General features: G+C 43.2%; 1 protein-coding gene across 2 annotated transcripts in view; it reads right to left on the bottom strand.

Moving 5' to 3' along the window:
- Positions 1–25,666, bottom strand: part of arid3c (AT rich interactive domain 3C (BRIGHT-like)) — a 54,596-nt gene that overhangs the window by 13,686 nt on the left and 15,244 nt on the right. For both annotated transcript variants that reach the window (XM_067228324.1, XM_067228325.1), the window contains one exon: positions 1,513–1,585. In XM_067228324.1, coding sequence (XP_067084425.1) covers positions 1,513–1,585 — 73 coding nt within the window. The remainder of the gene's footprint in view (positions 1–1,512; positions 1,586–25,666) is intronic.

Below are 25,666 nucleotides of genomic sequence, written 5' to 3'. Positions count from 1 at the left end.
AAGGCCAGAGGCACAGTAGCTAAAATAAATCAGCTTCCAGTCTGAACTACATGAAGAGAACCAACACAACACAACACAAACACCCAAGTCCTCGGCTCAAAATAGTGCTGTCATTGTGTCCAATCATTGTACCTTTATTCTCTCATGGGGTAGCCAACTTCCTCATATTATGCAAGACCTTCAATGCCAAAGCGCCCTCCCCCCTCCTTCTCCTGCCCACCTCCTCCCTACACCAATAAAGAGCTGTCTCTGGCACCAGCAGATTCCTGATGGTGGGAAAACTCAGGGGCGATTTGGCCACCAGCCCAATAAACCTGGGGAATTCCTTAGGCTGAAGGAGCGAGTGAATACCAGGATGCTGCCCTCCCTGCAGTGGCACGGACTTCCTGTCTGTCCTGTTTTAACATCAGCTGGGGGGTAATTATAAATCACACAGACCCCACTGTTGTGATGATGAGAGTGTTGTGCCACTGATATAAAAAAAACCCTGCTCCCTCCTCATGTAGAGAAACCCACTCCTCCCCTCCGCTCAGGAAACGCAACCAGGACTACAACAAACACTTTCTAAACAAGGAGCCACATTCTCCTATTGTTAGAGGAATCAAACGTTTGCAACATCTGTGTTTTCACAAGACTGAGTGTGAGGAACACACACAGATGGGTAATGATGTGGGACAAGAAAGATCAAATGTTTATTAACAGAAATGTATATGATTAACCAAGATATAATCAAATGTTTATATTAAAGGTGTATTTAATATAGTCTAATAATAAACATTCAACTTTTTAGTTTTAGAAACATTTAATCTGATGTTTTATACCATACTTGACAACATTTAATAGTTCTGGTGCATATACCGTATTTCTTCGAATAAACGCCGCCCTCAAATAAACGCCGCCCTCAAATAAACGCTGCACCAAAAATTAACGTTGTGTAATAAACGCCTCCCTCGAATAAACGCCGCACCAAAAAAATCTGAAAACGGTTATTAAATTGGTTAAATTCAACCCCACTATTTATTACACATGTCCATAACTTTCTGCACAGCTTTCTGTTTAAAAGCTAACGTGTATGAACGTTTCGGCATGCTGCTTCAGATTTCTACACAATGTAGAACACTTGAGACAGTTGTACTACCAACACACCTAATTGATTGCCAATGAAAAAGGGAGTTGCCGCACTCATAGACAAACAAAGAATAGACAAGGAGGTCAGCGGTACTAAATGAAACCTGTGTTTTAGGTGCATGATTCATTTGTCACAATGCCAGCAACGAAGTTGTCTGGTTGCACTGCAGCTACAATTCACAAAATCTATCTTACTAATTAAACGCCGCCCTCGAATAAACGCCACCCTCGAATAAACGTACCAAAAATGAACGTTATTTAATAAACGCTGCTGCGTTTATTCGAAGAAATACGGTATATGATATTTTTTTACATCTCTTAAACAGAGCTATGCTAATAAAGTGTTCAGTTCTGTCACATTTGACCAAAATAACCACAACTCACCTCTCTTCTGCATGAAACTGAAGAGGTCATCCAGAAACTCTTTCCTCTTGTCGTCATCATCCAGCTCATACAACTAGAAAAAGACAAAGAATGATTAATATCATAACATATTCATAACATAACTCATAACATAACTTATTCCAGTCAGAGTGTCTGTATCTTTTGATATACACACCCTAAGTCGAAGAAACCTAGTAAATTAACTAAAAGGTTATACAATATCTCTTGAGAAAATCTAACATTTACAAATAAGCAAATAAGCAACAATGACAATTGTGCTCCGAGTTGATTGATTTGATATACAGAAGCAAACCAAAAATACAAAGTGAGGTTTGCTTCACTGTTATTCCACTGCTACAGTAAATGTACTATATGAAAACCGTAGAAATAAAAAGGCAAATGCACTCGACATCAATTGACACAATGCATGGAGATATTCATATATTTGCCACAAGCATTCCTCGGGGTGTATTTTAGGAGCCTTATGCTCCTTATTGGCAGATCCATTATTCTCCTCATCCTGTTCTATTCACTCTACCATGCTTTCAGTAAAGCCACTTCTGCTTGATGGCAATGTGTTCCTCCGACGCTCACTTTCAATAAGGGCCAGGGCCATGTTAGCAGACGAGCCGGATCGATGCAGGGAGACTGAAGAGTGACCTTTAGGAATCAGCAGGAAACCCTGAACGAGGTCCGGAGATAATAACTGATCATTTAGGAGTGTATTAGCTGTCACCAATATTACAGAACCAATGCAGGTCAGCACTCTGAGGGGGACGCCAGGGGGCCAGGGGGCCAGGGGGTGGGGGTGAGGGGGGGTGGGGGACAACTCCCTACAGGCATCACAATATTATTGAAATGGTCATAAAGAAAGCACATGCAAAACAAGGTTAAGTGCAGGACTGAGGAGGTGACATTGATTGTTTTAGGTGGAGAGCAAAGGTTGTGCACCAGTGAGTCTAGTACACACGCACTGTCAGTAAAGGGTAATGATACACACATTACAAACACCATGTGTACTTCTTCTCATGGATCGCAAACCGTGTCAATGTGCAAAAAAAGAATATAGTTTTTTTTTTTTGTGAACCACTCGAATCAACAAAAAAAAAGAATACTTCCATGTTTCTGTTTTTCTTATTTTTACATTTAGAGGCATTGTAGGGAGTTCTGTTTTATAAATACACATAATACTTTACATGATATAGCCTGTAACAAAACTAATTTGTAACTGGTATTTGAGATTATGAACTCTCATACTTTTACTTCACCAGCCTGTTGTGTTGTGGTTGTGTCTGTGCTTTGTGTGGCCTCTGCTGAACACGACTCTGGTCAGAGTGTGTGCTTGTGCCCATCCTGTAACAAACAGTTCTCTCCCACGCACACAAACACCAGTGTGGATGGACCTGTTCCTATCAACAACTTCATCAAAAATAATCAGAATTTAACACTTTGCTGCACTTAGCTAAATGTACTGTACACCTTGAGAGCAACGGCATCTTCTTGATGCCAAGTAAGACGTGCCGCACATGCAGTGCTTGCAATGCTTTCCAGACAAGCACGTTCATGGCTTACAGCAGAGGGAGCTGTTCACAATAATTAGAATGAGCCATTAACAGATTTAATCCACTGTGGGTTGTAGTCCAGTAATGTCCACCTTTATTTTAACGCTTTCCTTTTAACATCTATACCCCAACATAACACCAAACCCTATTTACTATTTCTAAAGACTACATGTCTAAAGACTAGTTATTAAAGACAAGTATTAACTTAATGGCCTTCTTGACATTTAAATCAAAACAGACTTTTTCAACTCTGTCCCTCTATTTGTTTAGATTGTTTATGGTTTGTATTGGCCCCCGTTAGTTCTTGATGCTAGCTTGTCTTTTAGTTGTATTAATTATGCGTGAAAGTTGTGTCTTTTGTATATAGATGATCCCAGCCATGATACAGAGAAGGTTACTACACACAGAAAAACAGTAAAAGAAAAATCAGGGGCGACGGCAGTTTTAACATTGCCCCGCCCCTTTAAATGGTGTCAGAAGTCATCTACAGGCATCGCTGTGAGGACACAGGGTTCAGACGAACCTCTCGGCGTCTCGCTTAGCCTTGTCTCACGTCTTCCACAGTTTTCACCCAGAGGGAAGGTGCTGTCGACATTTCTCGTGAAATTCTGTCGTCTCGCTGTCACACTAGTCTGGCTGGGCGTACGACCCTTTCAGCTGTAAATGTGACTTCTTTTCCCCCAGACTCCTCGGCTGCCTGCTACACTGAAGGTTAGGTTACTGCCTTGCCTATCGAGCCGATAGCATGAAACACTACTTACATGGATCTGACCAACGGATCAAAGATAGTGGAAAAACACCATGTTTTTCATCAAGGAGGAACTGGTCACATTCTTACGAATCTTGTCAAATACTTGGCCCACTTGTCAAATTGTCTGGAAAAGTTCACTGTTGGGAACATTCTTAGAATGTTATAACTGGTTTGGCTTAGTTTCTGGTTAATTTTTACAGGCATGGCTACATAAATAAAAAAATTCACATCCATCTGTGTATACATGCTGAATTCACATGTGGATGTGTGACATGCCAAGGTGGCGTGACATCCAGTTGACACGCACATATCGCATCAGCACAAGACTGTGTGTGTGTGTGAATACTTTCAAAATACTGTACAGCGAGCCAAGTGTCTCCCTTCAGCTCCTAGGAACCCACTACCAGTGTGTGTGTGTGGGGGGGTGTGTTATTGTGTGTGTGTGTGTGTGTGTCATTGTATGTAAGCCCTCTTGCGCATGTGTAGGTCTGTGTGAGCGCGTGTCTGGGTGGGTGTTCGAGTGAATGAGAGTGTGTGTGTGTGTGTGTGAGGGCTGGGCGAGTGACAGAGTACTCAGTGCCAGGCGCAAGGGGACAGAGAGTTAATGAGAGAGTGGTGCTGCTGCCTGGTCATGCTGGCTCTCCTCCAGCTGGCTCCGTGCCAGCGCTATCAGCACTCCTCTAGCTCACATTCCCCAAGTACGCTCAGCCTCCGCTCAAACACACACACACACACACACACACAGGCATACACACCTGCTCACACACTGACACACACACAAGCATACACACCTGCTCACAAACTGACACACACACAAGCATACACACTTGCTCACACACTGACACACACACGAGCATACACACACAGGCTTGCGCACACTGACACACACACTTGACACAAGCATACACACTCACACGCTAACACACACAGACAGTTCCAGTGAGCGTACGGGAGCCCTGGTGTGCTGATGTAACGAGGCTGTGAGCTAACACGCCGAGTCGGCCTGGTCCTGGGCGGCTGGATCCTAATGGGATCTGCCAGACTCTGGAGTTCACAGCCTGGATTAAGGGGCTGCCAGTTCACCTCATGCTGGCTGGCCTCAGTTTTGTTTCCCTGGGCCAGCGAGAGAGGCAGGGCTACACAGTCAGATGGCAGGTGTCAAATCTTATTTTCCTAATATTCTTCTGTGTAACATACATGTGGAATGTTTGTCTTGTATGGCTTAAGCCCAAGCCACATTTTCCACTTTGTAAGATAATAAAGTTAATATTGAGTCTTGAACATGATGGAATTCTATTGAGTATGACTCAACAGGAAATTACATCAACTTTGCTCCAGTGTCAAATCGAGTATCTGCCTGTTCCATTCAGATGATGCTCATAATCAGAGATAATAAACTGGGAAACAAACACCCTCATCATGAAAGGTCCTATATAATACTGTCCAATCCTACATGGCTCCAGCAGAGGTCCAGTAAATCATGCAGGCAAGCCCAGCCATGTCTCAGACCTTTACCACTTCCTGTATAAGGCTGCAGTATCCCATTAAACTACTGATCCTAGTCAAGTAAATGACAGAGATAGAAGATTAAGTGCGGGGGGGATTTAGTGGCCAAAGTATCCTGATTCCCTCTGAGAGGAATACAGATTATCTCCCTTTATTCCCCGACATAAATTATTCCAGGAGAGAGACCAGCCTGATCCCTACAAGATGTCTCTGTCAGCCCCTCATCCTCCATCTTGTAAATCCCACCTTGATATGAACAGATCTTGCCTGAGGCCTGTTGTTTTGCCCTGAACACAAACCTCCTTCAGGAGAGGTGGTAGTTTACCGGAGAACTGTACGTACGCTGTAGGCGGAGGCCTTACCACAGCGTCCTGGGTTTGACTCTGGCCTGTGCCCTTTGCTGCATGACTTTTTCTCTCTCCTTTCCTGTCACACTTCACTTACCAACTGTCCAAAAAAGCATGACAAATGTTACCAAAGTAAATGGACAGAGGTTTACAGTTCACATGGGCAATAGTAGGACCCCAAGGGAAGACATATCCCGTCTTTGATAAGAAACACCTCATTTTTCTACACTGTTGAAGATGTCAAACAATCGTTTCCATCATGTTACTGTTAGTAGCCAACTGTTTTTTTGTTTTTGTTTTTTTTTAAGGAACGGTTGGAAGATTTGTTGAGGCCCGATTTCACAAAACGAGGTGTGAAATAACCAGGAAAATTAGATCAACAGAAAATTCTGTTCTCGACAAAATAAGTGTTTTGTTCAATATCTACAGTACATCATTATTTTCAATATTTTTATGAAAATAAATTAAAGGGGTGTCCATCTTGGAAAGACAGGACATCTCGACAGCTCTGTTCTTACATGCACTGAAACATCATGTTTACCAGCATTTACATTGACATGTTAACTTGTCTGAGTAACTTTTTTTTAATGTGTTGCCTTACAGACACTCAGATCCTTGTCAGTTATTAACAACCCACTTGCATGCTACGCTAATCCACGTTAGGCTACGCTATGCTAGGGGCTATGTGAAGACCTATGGAGAGGGACAGCTTCTATGTAAGACATAAACAAATCCCCTTTTCCCTGAAACCATTCTCTCATTAGCTTATTTATACTTGTCATTTAGTAAGCCTCAAATGTCAGGGTCAGTATGAGTGTGTACACTAACCAAAGGCCCAAATGAATGAGGCTCATTTTCAATTGATCCCCCCCTCTCCGCCCTCCCCTCACTCTCCACACATCTGGTCCTGATAAACTTCTATTACTCGTATTTTTAGATACATTGAAGATTGTTGTGAATCAAATTCTCCCTCTGGGTTAGGGTTCCACTTTGACCTGGTTCATTCCATGAAAGAGCGTGTCTTTAATGACATGCCCCCATAAAGTAATTTACGGATTTTCTTGAAAAATACGCCCTTCTCCCTTTCCCCCCTTTTTAATTATGGCCGAGGTTACAACTCAGCAGAGCTGCAAGCACTGCTGAAGGATGAAGGAGAGCCCTATGAATTATATATTGTGAAGAGGGGCCGTTTTCTATGTCTGTTTTCTATCAATTATTCATTTATATCGCTTGTATCCTTATTTTCCTGCTGTGTCCAACAAGTGCTATGATGAGGTAAAGGTGGATTTTAACAGCTTTGTAAAGCTGATCTCAAGGTGACTAGTTCTGTTGTAGTTCGGCAGAAATAGCAGTTATTAAACTAAAAAGTGTCCCTGCCTTCAAATCAATGTAATAACCACACACAACTTACACACACTGACTACAGAAGAATCTCACCCATTCAGACCGTAAAGTAACTTAAAGCATTTTCTGTTACAACCCAGTATTGAAGGCTGAGGGTTCATGGTGTTCAGGAGCTCAGCTGACACAAGTCCTGCTGTAAGAACTCCAGGCCTCCTCTCCTGTTTTAACACAAACGGCTCCAGATGGGAGGAGACCTTTTGAACTGGCTAACCTCATTCTGTCCAGACCAAGTTAATGGTCTGGGTGAACAGGATATCTTCCTCTAACCCTTATCAGTGATGATCTAGGGAGCCACTGGGATACTGGACAGGGATTGGGAGGGTAGAGGCTGCTGACTGCTTGTTTGTTAACTAGGAATTGTAAAACAAATGTCATATCAAATGGAAACAGCAGTAACAAGCTTGATATTTACACACGGTTGGTGGCATATTTTGTACTTCTAGGCTTAACCATCTCCACTAGTCTGTACTGCTACTGTAGCAGTCCAGTCCAGTGTTGGATCAAATCAAGGCACATAAGCATGTGTACTGGGTATGGATCGAGTTGAACTCTTAATGTCAAACAGAGAGCTTTAGTAAATGTGTGTGTGCATGGGGATGGCAGGTTCTGTAAAACGTACATCTTTATACGTCTTTCTCCCCCTCTATCCCCCGGTACTGTAATACAATGGCCGGGCCTATTATTACAAGCTTTCCAATGTCTCAGTGTAGAGACTGGTCCCCTTCATCTGTGCCACTTCAAAGCTCTCCATGTCCTCCGGCTACGAGACAGATACAACGTCCAATAAATCATTTCCACCACCAGATCGCCTCATTGTCGTCGTCCCCCCCCTCCCCCCCCCCCCCACACAAATCCTTTCATCACTAGAAGCAACCTGTCTGATGCACCTTAATGCCATTAAAAACTTGAATGTGAGGATTGAGTTCCTTCAACCGGCGTCTGGGAGTTATTGTGTTGTTGGGTGTTGGGGTTTCACGTCACAGACAGCTCTCATGGTGGTACAGGAGGTTGTGAAACCTGCTTTACAACATGTAATTCCCCTGTCTTTGTTATTATCTTTGATCAAGATATCTAATCTTGATAGATAAGCAAGGCCTAGACATTTAATCCGTGTGGGATGTGTAGGACAATAGGACCGAGCCTTAATATGATTCAACAGCCTACTGTCAGACGGGACACACATTTCAAAAGAGCCAGGTAGATCCACACGCCTCACAAACTCCAATGATTAACGTGACTTGTGTTGGGTGTGTGTTGATGGATAGTGTGTACTCACTAAGGCTTGCTTAAGCTACAGGTCCCCAACACAGATTTGTAATTAAATGGTCCAAATACTGATCCGAGAGCAGCGGAAAGAAATGGAAACTGAGTGAAGACTGATTTTCCGTACAATACATCTTAAGACATAAAGATGACTTTTAGGCCTTTTTTTTTGCTGATGTCATTGTGACATACGTGCGGTTGTATAAACAACGTGATGACAAGAAAAATGTTTGTTTAAGGAAATCGTAGGTAAATCTCACATTTTTGAATTCTGGGTTGTTCCATTTGAATGTATCCTTTAGGGCCATCGAAAGTGAGACTTGTTGACAGGATGTGTTTATCAACGTCAAGTCAATCCAGCATTCAGATATTCCGTAATATGTTTTCTTACTCAAGATTTGTATTCAATCTGTGCAGCAGTTTTTTTGGAGAGCCACAGTAGGAGCCATGTTATGGCACATTTAAAGACCTAGCACACTTAGCGTTCTGTTTAGCTTTCACCGTTTCCACAGTAGAACACAGTAGAGTCTAAATCTTAGGGTTACATAACATGGTTTTCACTATTTAAACTTTTTACAATAACCTTAAACCAATAAATGCTAACTTCTGAAATGAAATGTTGACATACGGTCAACATGTCCTTATGCACCAGTTGGACCGTGGGACCCAACAGTTAGTGTTCTAACGAGTGACGTTCGAATCTTAAACACAACAAATCATTCAGTTGACCTTCAAAGGCCCAACCCCATGGGTATTCTTCTGGGCGGTGTATGAACATTATACCCAGATTGTTCTACGCGAGTGCTTCACAATAAGCACTTTATAAAGAAATGTTTTTAAAGGTGATGACATTTGTATTAAAGCTGAATGACATTCCCTGGAACAATGGTTTTTACATAATGACAGTCAGCATGCTATGAAAGTGAATGCTTGAGACCCACCTTCTAAATCTTGTGCAATACTGCACATGCAATGATGTTCCCATTTCAACACACAATAGATGTTGAACACGTAAGATGGATTTTTGAGCATTTTGATGATAGCTCTATAATTACATCTGCGTCTTGAAATTCAGAATTCAAAATCAACGCATCAAATGGAAACCACAGTTAACTTCAACATTTATCCTTATTTTTGAATGGTTGATCTTTGTATTAAGTGATTTCTTACAGATGTAATATTTCCTTAAATGATCAAGTAACTTCCTGTTAATAGGACACAAATTGTGGTAAAAGTACAAACTAAAGTCAGTAGACATAAAACCTCAGAGCAAGTATGGCCACACCAGACTGATGACTGGAATGAAATGCAAAGAATTTCACAATCATCATTCACCATCCAAAACTTGTTTTTACAAACTCTTACGGAATAATTTGGCTTAGTTTAAATAAATAAAAAAGGTCACCATACAATCAAACACACACAAAAACACCTCACAATATATTTATCTAACCTTCTCTAGTAAACTACAATCCATACGTTTCTGTTTCTCATTTGACCAAAAGTGACAAAAGGGCTTTGCAATGGTGGATGTTCCAAAACACAGTAACCAAATTTTAACCAAACGTCTGCGTGTGATATACATGTGTGTGTGTGGACCAGAGGCAGTGGTGCTCTGGGGGTGTGGGAGGGTTCAGTATAACTATGGTCCAGTCTCTAGGTTCCCACTACCATCCCAGTCATTAAGATTTTCCTTTCTTGTGTCCGGCCGGGTCCTGTCCTGCTGTAATTGCGTGAAGTTTATCCTTGGAGCCCCAAGGCTGCACTCCTAATTATCCCCACATGAAAACAGGAATGCCCTGCACTGTCATTAAAAATAGAGTTAATACTGAGGCCTGCTCGGAGCCCCAAAACAGGTGTGTTGTGTTCATTAGTGGGCACAACGTCCTTCCACTCCTCCCCCCACCCTCCTCCCGGTCTTCCTACCCCCACACCCCTCCCCCACCCTCCTCCCGGTCTTCCTACCCCCACACCCCTCCCCCACCCTCGTCCCCAGAGGACAGAGTGACTGTGTCCTGCTGCCCTGCAGGACGTCCCCAGAGGACAGAGTGACTGTCCTGCTGCCCTGCAGGACGTCCCCAGAGGACAGAGTGACTGTCCTGCTGCCCTGCAGGACGTCCCCAGAGGACAGAGTGACTGTCCTGCTGCCCTGCAGGACGTCCCCAGAGGACAGAGTGACTGTCCTGCTGCCCTGCAGGACATCCCCAGAGGACAGAGTGACTGTCCTGCTGCCCTGCAGGACGTCCCCAGAGGACAGAGTGACTGTCCTGCTGCCCTGCAGGACGTCCCCAGAGGACAGAGTGACTGTCCTGCTGCCCTGCAGGACGTCCCCAGAGGACAGAGTGACTGCAGACTCAGCAGGATCTCCCTCTGAACGTGTTGGTCATCACATCAAAGCCACGCACGGCCGTTCAGGACGCGGTTTGCGTGGAAACTGCTAGTTTTTCCGCTGACACACAGAGGTCAGGCTAAACTCACAGCAGCTTCGCCTCTCATCAGAGGATTCCACCCTCTCTCAGGGATCGGACCCGCACAGAAATCCACCCCAACAGATCCTTCTCGCAAGGGAATTATTAGGATGGATGTACCTTCTTGAGCGCCTCACCGCTATGCCCACGAGGTGGGGGGCAGTGTTAATGTTTCATATCAGGACCACAGAAGATGAGGCGGGAGAACAATGTCACTAATTTCAAAGTACCCTTCAAGCAGAGGTGGAAAAAGTAGACACATTCTTCACTCAAGTAGAAGTACAGATACTCATGTTTAAAAAGACTCTGGTTTAAGTTGAAGTACTCACAATTTTTTTTAACTTAAAGTTAAAGTAAAGAAGTGTTACTTTTTTGGGGGAACTTTTTTTTTCTTTCAACCTTTCCAAACTTTTTTCCGCTAAAGTAACAAGCCTGGCTTGAAAATGTAAGAAGTAGGAAGTACAGATATTGTGTGTTTTTTTGTTTTGTTTACTACAAACGTTTATACAAAATATTGTGTTTCTGTTTAATGTACAACAAAAAATGTGTCAAATCCTATCAACCTATCAAGGCTCATTAGACTACAGCTTCAAGTTCCACCCTACAACATGAAACACAAAAGTATTTCATAATTTCTGCACCACTACAAAGTACCAAAAAACGTACCACCTTCACGTCGTAACAAGGTGGAGGGACACGGTTTGCACCCACATGAACTGGATCCCAAAACAGATGGGTCCTCACAATGTCCCACCAACCTCCTGGTTTCAAACCATTTGAGCAACTATTTAGGCAATAATAGACTTGACTCAACACCTCCGCCCACCCCCACCACTACCTACTTCCTAGAATCGAATACTTCATCTCAGAATGGGGCTCTGACTTTGACAAGCGTTTTATCATTTCATCCGTTCAACACTCATTCAAGAATTCTTCTCCACTTGATGTTGGAGCAGGCTGGCCTCCGCCCCACACAGGATCTAATTAATGTCCTTTTCAAATGTCTGTGTTTAAAGTCAAACGAGAAGCATGTGACAGCTGGCTAACTCTGGGGCAAGGGTCATTTAAATGGTTAAGCCACAAAGTTGACCAAATGCCATTTCATTTATGGTAATTAAATAAATGCCAAAAGAGGGGAACTGATGCTAAGAACTTTAAGCAATATCATAAATTAAATCTCATTCTCTAATACTCATTTATTTCCTCACTGTATGGGGGAGGTGGGGGAGGGGATGTTGTAAAGGAGCAGTTGAAGGTTGCGTAACCAAAACAAGATCAATGTTAACATCCACTCACTCCTGAAAGCCCAACCTCCCCCATGCCAAGTTTAACTTGAGTAACAAGTTTACTGGTAAACCATCATGATGTGTAACAACATAGCAGTTTCTATGTACCTACAATGCTGTCTATATAGGCCTGTTACTATAAATAGTAGTTTCATGGTAGTTAATGCAACCTTAATGTAAAGTGTAAGTACACTGTTTTTGCTACAGGTATTTCTATGTAGCTACATGCTAGTTCATGTAACCTTTATGTACATTCCCAGTGCCCTGTGTGATGCTGAGGCGGTTGTAAACGGTAGACTGGTTAGAGGGAACACTACAGCTGAGTGATCCACGCACTTAAAACTGAGGATCACCATCGTTGTCTGACCTGCCTGTAGTCTGAAAAGAGTTTACTGTGTTTAAATGGTATTCAGAAGAAGATCTAGTGTCTTTAATTACATTTAGTCATTTAGCAGACGCTCTTATCCAGAGCGACTTACAGTAAGTACAGGGACATTCCCCCCGAGGCAAGTAGGGTGAAGTGCCTTGCCCAAGGACACAACATCATTTGGCACAGCCGGGAATTGAACTGGCAACCTTCTGATTACCAGCCCGCTTCCCTAACCGCTCAGCCACCTGACTTAATGCTGAGATACAGTAGATCTGGGCTGTGTGGGCAGAAGTGTTTGCTTACCTGGCAGGAGAAACGACCCAGCAGAGGGAGGCAGGGCAGGAGGGAGGCAGGGCAGGAGGGAGGCAGGGCAGGAGGGAGGCAGGGTAGGAGGGAGGCAGGGTAGGAGGGAGGCAGGGCAGGAGGGAGGCAGGGCAGGAGTGAGGCAGGGCAGGAGGGAGGCAGGGCAGGAGGGAGGCAGGGCAGGAGGGAAGCAGGGCAGGAGAAACGACCCAGCAGGAGGGAGTCAGGGCAGGAGGGAGTCAGGGCAGGAGGGAGGCAGGGCAGGAGGGAGGCAGGGCAGGAGGGAGGCAGGGCAGGAGGGAGAAAGGAGAAAAAAACGTCAGAACATGAAATAAGAATAACACAACAACACAAACAAATGTTTGTTTAATCTTGACTATTTTACAGGACGCTCTATTGGTTATGTGCTATGAGGAAGGCACTGTACATAATTTGACCCTCAATGTACTTGAGTAGGAATTCATTAATTTAAAGTACAATAAAAACAACAACATGGACACTATTTATGGGCTATAATAGGGTACGATGTGTTTAGGGGAATTGGCTATTAGGACAAAAGTGCAGGGGTTGGCATTTTATCTTAACTATTCTTGTGTCAGCTGTCACTTCTCCTTGGTGTCCCTTTACAGCAAGTGAGATGACACAGTCTACCACCCTGCCACAGCCCTCAGCAAACTGGCAACATCTTTTATAGTTGTTTATCAAGAACAACAGTTGGAAAATAAAGAAGTGGGTTTGGTGAGTGCAAGGCTGGCAGATTAAAGAAGCCACACTGGAACCATCCATTAAACCTTTAAACATTTTCTGTGAGTGTGACTGACAACAGCAGTTTAAGACTTCATGAATGTTCACATGGCACCATTGAACTCACACCAAACTCTGAGAATATAATGTCCACTAAAGCCCCACATGGCTACATCAACTTGTCTTTGCTGTTGTCTTGCTGCTGCTATGTCAAACTCCATTATTTAGTGCATTGGATCAACAAATCAGACAAGCGGTCTTTGTGTAGCAGACAGGTTGGGTAAGATTTTCAAAGGTTACGATAAAGCCCTCTAATTTCAACTCAAGCATATAGTGGCAACCAAGCTGCTCAACCTTTTGTGTAATTTCCTGAGGTTAAGTGTGCAATGCATGAGCCAACTACTGACACCATTATACACCCTTACAAGGACAATGACTGGGCCAGGGTTTTACATTAAAACTGCAGGGTAAGATTACCTTATCATTTACAAAACAGGAAATCATTTACAAGAAACCATCTGTAATGTTAACAAACCATCCAGGTCCTATGGAAACCGTACATGAAGCACTGATGAAAAGACTTGGCAGTAAAGATAATGTAAGACAGCTTGCTGAATATCGAGATCTTCGGAAGAAACCACCAGGTGAACAAATACCAGTCTTTAATTGATGTAAATCCCTATTATGAAAACTGCATTCAGTCTCAAAATAACCCCATTAAGAGCTTGCTTGTCCTCTCCAAAAGGTCAGGTGATTCTCATTATAAAAGTGAATTTTTCACTGAAAACTCACTAATCCTGCTCCAATGTTGCTCCTCTGAATAGTTTCACAAAAGGTCACAAATGTTGAACTCATGTGTGTGCTGTGTCGCAGTCACCTGGGGATGAGCACAGTTCCAGTACGCCACAGGGGTCGGGCAAGCCCTCCGCCTCCACCCTCTACAACACATTCCTTAATGCTTGGGAGACTGTGTTTGGCTATCAAAGCAAGTCAGAGATCACATTATGTGACTTTTCTGGAATGTTAAATGTACATGAAAAATCTCATGAAAAAGTGAAATCTCACTGATACGTCAGTGAGATGCCTACTGCTTCTTCACAATCCAATAAAATAGCTGTTACCTCTTTGCTTACTGATGTTTAGCCTGGTGTATGAGAAAGGCATGGTACTACTTCATTTATTTATTGAAATAGTCATTTTCAACATGACATTATACTTAGTATATCGTTCCCTTTTTAAATAATGAAGAATTAGAAGACTAATAGTTACACTGATCCGCTGTGTGCTCACAAGTTCTCCAACTCCCCGGGACCATCACAGGCTATCAGCCGTCTCCAGTGTGCTTAAGGATCACCAATCATCGAGAACCCTTCAACAGAGGCCTCTATACCTCTTGATTGTTGATGATTAAAATGTAACTCAGAAGTGAGAGACCCTGGTAGTTACTCATTGTAGCACAACCTCATTGACTCTGTCTGATAGAGCAACATCAAAGGTCTGCTAATGCTGTACATATTTGTTCATGAGGGTCCCCTTCTAACCCACGGACACCAAACGGAACAAAAAAAAACAACCTCAACTGCAGACGAGAGTCTGTCCCAGCCTGGGTTCCTTTATTCAGCCCAAATCCTCCTCTTGTATTCTGTCAATTGGCTGGAATGTTAAATATACAGGGGGCTGTCATTGGGCGCCTATAACTCACAAAGGGCCTAACCTTTTTTCTTTTTTTTTCTTCCTTTTAATGACCCAAAGTTTTCCATGATATAGAAGTGCTCAAGTGCCGGCATAGTTTAGTACGAGCACGGTTCACATGTAACCAGTCCCTCTCTCCGGCTCACAGCTATAACTGGTGTAATGGTTAACCGTTCCATCCGAGAGGGTGGTTTAATGTAAAGTGATAAAGGCATTCATTTCTGTGCTTTAATAGACGTCTGTGGACTACTGCACCCAGAATGCACCCTTGACTGACTTCATACTGATATCTGTCTGCACATACTGTCACAGCCGACTCAATGTCACCCTGACTCAGATTCAAACATTAACTTGAGTTTTAATGACAGAGACACTGAGGGGATTGAGACAGTGCCAAGCCAGTGGTCTGGATTGGTTAAAGCGTAGCCATGGCAAGGGTTTGGTTAGATAGGTCAAAAGGTCAGCCATCTGGACCGTAGTAAACAGGGCCTCAATTTAATCACCTCGCATAGCAACCAAGTGTCCCTGAATGTAAGGCACCGTTTGTTTATTAGTTGGTTAACGCAAACTGTTTGGAATGGAGTCTGATCTGTGGCAATGATTGCTCCTCTCTCCCATTTCCTCTTGCTTTGTGTAAAATTCTGTTCAGGTTAAGACCAAACTGATCACTGAAGAAATCTTTCAACCACATGATGGCAGATGGAGTTAAGCTCATGCAAGGGGGAGTGGGTGGGGTGTGAACGTGTTTGTTGATGCAACACAGTCATTTCGCCTCCCAGACCAGTGACCGTTTGGTTAAAATGTGTTTTTTAATGTCTGCCGTATACTAGTGTCGCTTGTATAAGTTAATTGAGTAGGTGTGTAGTATGTGCTCACCTATACAGAACACTAAGAAACATCCCCTCCCCTCTTAAAATAGCAGTAATAGAACATGATGTTCTTTCACCTGTTCTATATTATGTATGTGATAAGACAGCAATCCTTTCTTGGCACAGAATCAAACTACCAGGGAAGCAATGTTTGTCATGGCCTGTTACATAACACAACATGTTACATAACATTGTGAAATTCAATTTAATCACAAGGAAAGGAAAGAGAGGGAGAGAAAAAAAATTATATGAAGAGAGAGAGACAGAGAGGTAGAGAAGGATAGACGGAGAGAGGTACAGACAGAGAGAGGGAGAGACAGAGAGAGGGAGAGACAGAGAGAGGTAGAGACAGAGAGAGGTAGAGAAGGATAGACGGAGAGAGGTAGAGACAGAGAGAGGGAGAGACAGAGGGAGAGACAGAGAGAGGGAGAGACAGAGGGAGAGACAGAGAGAGGGAGAGAAAGAGTTAGGGTGAAAAACCTCTCAGACTTGGCAAGACTTTGGTGTGTGTGTCAGAGTGTGTGAGTGTGAGCGTGTGTGTGTCAGAGTGTGTACACAGCGGTAGAAGTGCTTGGTCCAGTTGGCCAGTTTCCCAGGCCTCCACACTGGGGGAACATCACTGAGTCAACACATGGCCAAGACACAGCCAGACCTTAACATGACACTTCAGTTCCCCATGATAAACACTCAGGCATGTACATACTACAGCAGCTCCTACAGCAGCTCCTATACATCTGGTGAACACGGTCTGCTACACCAGTTTCCCCAACAAGACAATTCCAAAAAAGTGAGCAAAAATAACTTTACAATTCAACACACCGAAACACATTTGGGAAAGTATAGTGCAATAAATATACATGTATTATCGTAAAAGATGTGTTTGGTTGCATTGTGATTACAAGTAAGTTGTGACAGTCATTGCGCATCATTGTGTATCTGATCTACAAATTATTTGAGTGAGGAAATGAAATTGCCATGATATTCTGAGGGCAGATTTAAAGCACAACCACCAGATTCAGATTCTAAATTCTGCTCTTTCTTCTGGTATGCAAGTGTTTTGCTAATGTACTGTACACAAATGGTATATTTTGGCAATATATCTTCTATATACCGTAGACAATGGCCACAACATAATGAAAACACTCCACAGTCTGATCAAACACCGCACATTACCGACACTTCAAGTCTACAAACAATATATTACCAGCTGTTGAGGGGATCTATACAGGCACTCGTGTTTGCCTCTTAAACACTCTTGAGCAAGAAATATTTCCCAAACACATGGTACGGTTACATAATAATTATAACACCCAATTAAAATAGTATATAATGAGACAGGGTTAGAGCAACACTAACTAGAGGCAGCTTGTGCAGGGTCCAGGGTTGGTGGACGAACGTTCAGCACATTGCGCACATTGCTCTGAAACTGTTTACCACTTCTGTTTATACAGGAATACCCAGAACAAACAAATCCCTTATTAGAGCCCAGATGATATCTTCTGCAGGCACTGGAACCCAGTCTAAAGGCCATAATGCCAGTCCCCATTACTCTGCTCCCTGTCTGGGACTGGACCGTATTCACTTCCAGTGGGTGTGGAGTGCTGGGAATGCTACTGTGGACATCTGCAGAAGGTAGACTACCCCCCTTCCCCCTTCCACAACCCCCCAGCCCCCCCCTTTCCGTCTTCACACCCTTTTTTCCAGATTGTTTCAGTTTGGGAAGTTAGTTCTTGTATCTTGTCTATGTTCTATCTTACTTTGTAGCAACAACCCAAAAAATATAACAACCACCAATCCAAATCACTTACATTCTAAATAAATCCCACACGTGAAGCCTATTAATTAACGAGGGCAAAGCAATATCACCAAACTGTTTCCTCAACTAATCTTTCTGCTAATCATACAATGGTATCACTGACTATGTCCTAGTCCAGTAATATATCTTTGGACACAGATTATGTCGATTAGCGTTTATAGAATGTTTAACATGATCCAGGACTTGCTCCAAAGGTTGACTGAAACAAGTGGACTTTCATACCGGCCTCATTTTGTCCAGTAAGACAAATAACAAATGTTTGTATTTTATGAACGTCATTAAATCTTTTAAAGCAAGATACAGGAGCACAAATTAAAAACTACTGGACACAGGCCAAGACTGATTCTCTCAACAGTAAATGTCTTATCTTAATTCAGTTGATACAAACATATCTTCAAATTCTTTTTTTTTTTTTTTACTAAAAAGGTTGAAATAATCTTTTGCCACCAGACATGACTGTAGGCATTGCATTTTGAGTGGTCGGAGTGGTCTTAAAGCTTGAGCAGAAACATTGAAATGTTATCCAGCCTGTCATTCGCTTCAATCACTTCCACATGCGTAGACTTTTCTAGACTTAATTGACAAGAATCATCTTTCACCCTTTGTGATGGAATCTCCTCAGATATTTCTTTCTGGGAACATTCAGAAGCAGGGGAACATTCTAAGTCTCAGATAAGGACTTCAGTCTGAAGGGTGGAAGGAGAAAGAGGTTCTCAGAGAAGAATGCTTTACCAGTCATGTCCAGCATGACCTTCATTGGCCAAATAGAGTTCCTCAAACCCACAGGACAGCACAGCCATAAAATATGGGTGCTGTGTTCTGAATTCTGGTGCTCTCTCAGACCAGGGCCTCCACCACAACCCCCACCGTCAACATCACCACCAGTAACCACACCTACCAATTGAGACAAGCAAACACGCCCTTCAGAGCGCGCTCCTATCCCCCGTCTGGGGTATGAGGTGCACTGACTTGCCCCACATGCCTGGCTGCCCCTCAATGGTGACTTGAGACAAGGATAACAGAGAAGTCAACAGGCAGGCTTCCAATCATCCGGGCTTTTAATACAGATGCTGGCCTCCATTTTGATAGTTATCTACCCTGTGTAAGTGTCCATTTTGGGTTCCTAACAGGGGTTTTGTAAAATGGACGGTGGATTTTATCACTCTCATAATGGTTCAAGTAGAATTGTAGTGCTGGTTAATGGATTAGTGGAAATGTGGAAGTCACAGGCTAATAGGACAGAAAAAACTCAAAACACAGACAACACAGATATTAAGTTAAAGCATGATTAAAATAAAGATACAAATTGATATTGTTTAGGTAGAAAATACTTTTAGTATGTAAAACCATACTTTTGAAAAGGTAATTGCAAGCAGTAGGACCCACATGAACATGTTCCAGTTCCCTTTAACAACCCTGTTAAAGTTTGTCAACAGAACTCCACAAATGTGGAACTCTTTCCCTCATCCTTTCTGCAACGGCTCCCAAAGTTGACAAAACGTGTCTGAACACGTCTCCCCTACGTCACATTAAAGCACATTAAGGCACTTGGATGGAAGCAGCCCCTTCACAACTGAAGCAAACATCCACCTCCCCTCCCAAGATGGAGGCCAGATAATGAGGGTCTTTGATGCTCTACAAATGAGGCCAGACCTGAGAGGAACGACTTATTTATAAAATGTTGACGGGGTGTCTTAAGAGCCCAGGGGGAAGGGCAGGCAGTAAACACATGGTTTAAAACAGTCTTGTTTTCAGAACAGTCTTGTCTATGACAAATTATATCAAGGACACGACATCCAGCGTGTTTGGTTACAGAAGTCCGCACACGGACGATTTGAAATGTTTGTGTGTGAGGTTTTGTGTGGACTCTGCTAGCTCTGTCAAACACAGGAGAGTGACTGCTGGGGACGAAATTGACACTTCTATCAAATTCTCTGGGATTGTATAAATATTTAAACTCTCTGAAAATGTCCTTGAGAGAGTTCCTCTCTGTTTGTTATTTTTTGGGCAGTAACCGTCGATCGCAATACTGTGCATTAAACAGAGCTCACTCGAAAAAAAATCTCTATCTTCGAAAGAGTGATCCTCTGCTAAATAAATTAGTGGAGAGGTTTAAAGCTGTATTCCGGTCGTGGAGAATGCCTGCATTTACAGCTTAGGGAATTGTCCCTCCAGCAGGGTAGGGGGTGGAGAGGCCCAGCAGACCAAAGGAAATCCCTTTGTTTGAAAATGTAAATGCAATTAGTGGCTTAAATAAATTCTATGACTGTGGAGGCCAAGAGCAATCGGCAAATTGCCTGTGTAGGATGAGTGATGTTTCATTTATCACTACACACTGGGGTACAATATACATGCACATGGGTACACAGTGTTTGGGTGGGCAAGGTAGGTGAGGAAAAGCAAGAAACATGAAAAATCGTGAAAAAAGACATGTACACCAACAGGTATAAAATGTTTTGGCATCACACAAGTACAACCTTACAGTTTCTCCATAAGAAAGCTTATGGTTCTGTGATCAACTTACAGACAATGTCCTTGTATAGAATAACCTACATTCAGTTCTGTTCCAATTTGGTAAAAGAGAATTCCCTCCTTTCCCTCCCTCCAGAAAGCTTTACGCTATGAAAAGGAAGTCGAAAGTAAGAATTTGAACCTTCACAGTCCCATAAACCTGTCTCATTGTGTCTGTGGTCCCTAGTCCTGTTAAGGCCTCTTAATAAACCATGTGTGAAGGTCCAGTAAATGTTTACTTCATAATAAATAAATAAAAGTGCTTAGGTCACTCTTCCTCCTCACCAACACTTTTGGGAATAAAAACATAGTGGCCACATTTACTTGCACTTATTAATTTAACAACTGCCAATAAGGAGCTGAACGCTTTAGACTTGTCAGATTTCAAACGCTTACGAATTCTGTAGTGTTTCAATGTCTTTCGATTTCGATTATCTGCAAAGAATTGTGGGATTATGAGTTTTTCTGCTAAAACCCATCCCCAACCCGCCCTTCTGATGTACTCTGTTACCACGACAGCGTTCCCTGACCCTTGACACACCACCTCCCCAATCATGATATTACTGGGAGGTGTAAAGGCAGAAAGTCAATGGGAGATTTGTTCAATTTAACCCCTCTGACCCTTCCTGGGTTACCCTCCAATCTGGCAGCTGGACCCTCCTCTCGCCCCAACTGGTCCAGCCAAGCAGAGGCAGGAAGTTAGAGACAGGAAGTTAGAGGCAGGAAGTTAGAGGCAGGAAACCAGTGCCTGGAAGTCAGAGGCAGAAAGTCAGAGGCAGGAAGTCAAGGAGCGCTCCCTACCCAGTGAGCCACCAGGGCATGGAGCGCTCCCTACCCAGTGAGCCACCAGGGCGGCGCCAACATCCTTCACCTCAACAGAGATGAGAGGAGAGGCAGACGGACTGAAAGAACAGTTTAAGTTTAAAGAGAACTTCCAGTAACCAGGAAGAATAGAGGAAAATACATGTGGAATTCCCTCCAAAACTGCCCCCAGGTGGAGCGTAACACAGGGATGTCCTCCTCCGGAGGGGATGCAGCGTGTGTGTACATGTTCCTCCAGAACCAGACGTCACCTCCTCCTCTCTCTGCCCCAGTGAGAACAACAGGCCCTGTGCCAACGGGAGCACATTATCAGCTGTGCGCTTGGCTCGCACACATGGGTGAAAACATGCTCTTCTCTCTCACACACACACACCTACACACACACTCTCACTGAGAAACGTGCACATAGTGATCTACGCACATGCATGCCCCCACACATACACACACACATACACTGCACGCACACAAACACACACACTGTACGCACACATACTCTCAAACACAGGGAACACTGTTCCTCTCGATGAAAAGTGAGTAATCTGTCTTGTCTGGCCTAGGTAGTGGATCTTTGTTAAAGCCAGCTGGACCCCGGCCAAGACAAGCTCTGGCAGGTCGGTCAGCAGGCTACAAGTGAGAGAGCGCTACGCGGAGGGTCAAAGAGAGTGTGGCGTGACTCAGCCCGTGGCAGACACACACACAGGGTTAGGAATGTAAGTTTAGGGGATGTGGGAGGGTAGGGGGGGTCCATCTTGCGATCACAGCTTCCCCAGACTTCTAATCTTTTACCCCGGTGACACTGTGGATCGACCTCATACCCCTGGACACCCTCTGAGGTGAAACATTGTGAGAAAAAAAAGCACATATTGGATAGGATTTTACCTCGCAGACTGAGTCTAGAACCACTGTGGATTACTGGTTATATACATGTACATAGCACACAGACAGATGTCGGCAGGACAGTGGGGGAAATGGGATCCAAAAAGCTAAGATTTGACTCCTGCTCTGATAGTTTTGTTTGCAGAAGTTCAACACACAATTTTTTTTTATCTAAATGGAGTTCTAACTGCATTGACACAGTACATGCTATAAGCTTACAAAAATCATCGTTACTTTCAAGTATTCTTCTTTGTATTTCACAACTTGTCAAATGTCATTCACTTATCAATATATTTAGCCTGAGCAATGGACAAATCTTAAACTTTTTCGGAAGCCTTTTGTAGTTGTAAAACCATTTTAGAGTTCATTCTGAGCGGGCTGTTTCAGAGGTGAAAGCATGTGGCAGCAGTGTGTGTAAACCAGCTCCACAGAGACGAGACATTAGCATACTCAACATAGCTCTGGCCGTAACTGGGCTGGGGTGGGGGTGAATGTTTGACAATGTGTAGCTACTCGTCATGGAAAATCCCCACAACAACGTATAATACATGTTCTTTTAGAATCCACCTAATTGTTTGACATGGACTGGTTTTGTTTGGTTCACTTCGACACGAGGAACAAAGGCTGCTTAAACACACATGAGACACTGAATAAAAATGGCTTCACATTGTAAATGTGCTCTTAGTGTTCGGTCATGCGTTGACATCATTGTATATCCTGTTCTTCATTGTGTATTTAAACGGCTTGTCCATAAGATTCCACAAAATTAGTGTATTTGGCTGGAAAACATCTTAAGCAAATATATAATGCAAATTACAAGGAGACAACTCAAGGTAGAGCTTACAACCTGCAACAGATGCTTCCTAAAGTACAGGACCCCACCCCCTCAGAGACATCGCATACTTCCTAAGTCACGGCCCACAGTGGACTCCAATCTACCGTTCTAAACTCTCACTGCCCAGCCCACCACAAGACCTGGCCAGACCCACCCAGCAACAAGCACAAGAGGACAAGACCCACAGAAAACAGTGTCTCAGCCCACAAACAAACCAGAAGAGTGAAAGGGAGGGAGCTCTCTCCACCCCCGACAGGAGGATGTGGACTGAGTCAGCGCAGGAGACAGGAGAGAGGCCTCATTAACCTGCCCAGCTGTGCCTGGAGCTTCACAGAGTCAACAAGCCGACCCTCAGCGCACCCGCCTTTCATGGGTCCTGACAGGCAGACTCCAAATGGCTGCCATTCCCATGATACCTTTGTTTTTATAGAGTAGCCAACAAATATCAGCACACACACACCAGTGTTGTGCTGCAGTTGTCTCCATGGAGGTTAGAGAGTAAGCCAGTTTGTGTTTATGCTGCTGGTTTGGGTTTTTATGAATTGTGTGTAGTCAATTTAATGGTGAAGCAGTTACATATAGGGTATATATAAATATATAAGGTGGGTGACAGTACAGTGACTGAAAGTGTGTTTTGACATTTAGTTATGTGTGCTGTAAACTGCACATTGACAACAACAAAAATCTCTGGTAAGAATGAAAACATTTGCTTATGTGTTGTCATGGTTTTCTAATACAAGTTATAATCCTGTATCAAACACTTTTACGTTGCTAGGAGAGATACAATGAACATTAAAACTCGAGTTTTAATTTTATCAAGTATACTTTGAACAACGTGTCTTAACAGTAACACCATGAAATAACCAGAACCAAAACTGTTCGAGCATATGTCTTATTTCAGTCCCTCCATCTACCAATACAGCACCAGCACTTCTACAGCTTGGTTATTCTGCCGACATAGATTTGAATTAGATTACCATAACCTAATTTATCTAATAGATGGATGTAAATCAGGCCATAAATCAAGTGACATATGGAACAGGGCCTAAATGGCAGGAAATCACTGACCTGGGCCTTTTGTTTGGAGACACATTCTCTATATCACAGACGCAACAATTAAAACCAAAACTAAATCACATTAATGTAGGGGGGAGTGTGAACACATCATACATGAAAACACAAACAAACCACGAACCCCAGACTTGTATGAGACAAATTGTTGAGTTTTCTTTTTTTGTTTGTGCTATTCTAAAGGGCACCAATGTATGGTATGTAACTGGTGGAGGACAAGAGAGGGGGAGGCTGAGTAACTGGTCAGAAGGGGGGGGGGGGGGGGGGGGGGGGTACATGTATGACTCACTGCCACATCATCACAGAGGTTTTTCCAGACAGGCTCCCAGTAGACAAGGCAAGCCACCATCGTGTAGCAGATGGACAAGAAATAACCACAAATTATGGCTCTACTTCCAAAATAATATGGAACCCATACATACAACATATCTGTCCGTTTAGTTATCAGTTCTTATCAAAAGTAGAACCAAACATCTCAACTCTTATGTTATGACATTTGTTTCTCTATTTTATCTGTTGGTGACTCACGAGGAGGAATAATCTTAAATGCTTACCACAAGTAACAGAATATGCTCAAACCAAACATGCAAACCCACAGCTTTTTCACACTGTCCATTTCAGTGTGATATTGTGCATGCTAGAAGATCTCAACAGTGGTTTTGAGTAACTGTTACTCAAGTAGCTACAGTACTTTTAGCTTGCACTAAATAAGAACCACAACTCAAGTTTAAACTCTCTTTGTACATTAGCATACACCCCCTGAGTGTTTAAAAAGAGATTAACTGAGTGGGGATTTTGATTTCCAGAAACCACAGATTGTTGGGTGTACCATACTTTTGAAGAGAAGTCTCCTCTGAGTGTCTTTAGAGAGGAGAAAAGCGCTATGGCTGCTCCAGTCACAGCTGCTTCCAGATTTCCTCCCTTTGCAAACATGTCAGACAAGTATCCAACAACAACATTGCATGTATGCACACAAGACTGCTGCGTTCCTGGCTGCACTTCAGCGCTCCTGTATGAAGTCATAGATCAGCTGCATTTTCAACATCTTTAAGCGTGGATCTGTGAGGGCTTGCTTGTTTCAACCTGCTTTCAACCTCTTGTTTGGCTTCGGATGAAACCGTCTGGATGCACTAAGAGAACACCCACTTATCAGTGTTGACCCTAGCCTAGAAAACGTAAAATACCTCATACTTTTATGAAAAAACAGTAGTGTCTGTTTTTTCCCAGGCCCAGGCCCAGGCCCAGGGCCTTTGCTGCATGTCTTCCCTCCTTTTCCTGTCACACTTCACTTAAAAACTGTCCAATAAAGCATGAGAAATGCATCAAGCTTTGCGTTTAGGAAAGTGATTAAAGAAGGTGATTGATACAGTAATGTCCACTACAATACCATGACAAATCAAACTGAAATTCTTAGTGCCTCAAATAAAAGCAAAGATATTTGCTCATCAACGGCTCAAAGCATTGAATTATTGAACAGGAAAACTGGTGTATCACTGTCTCAAGGTGAGGCCAACCACCAGAGCAACAGCAGTGTCAGTGTGGACTAGGATTAGCACAGCACCACAACGCTGTGGGCAAGCTGATAAGCTTCCATCAGCATATGGACAACAGCAAGGTCTCGTATCAAACGACACCACGAGACGCCTCAGCTCTCATCC

Source organism: Osmerus mordax, chromosome 24 (assembly GCF_038355195.1).
Source record: "Osmerus mordax isolate fOsmMor3 chromosome 24, fOsmMor3.pri, whole genome shotgun sequence".
Lineage (NCBI taxonomy): Eukaryota > Metazoa > Chordata > Actinopteri > Osmeriformes > Osmeridae > Osmerus > Osmerus mordax.
This window is presented reverse-complemented; position numbering and strand designations above follow the sequence as displayed.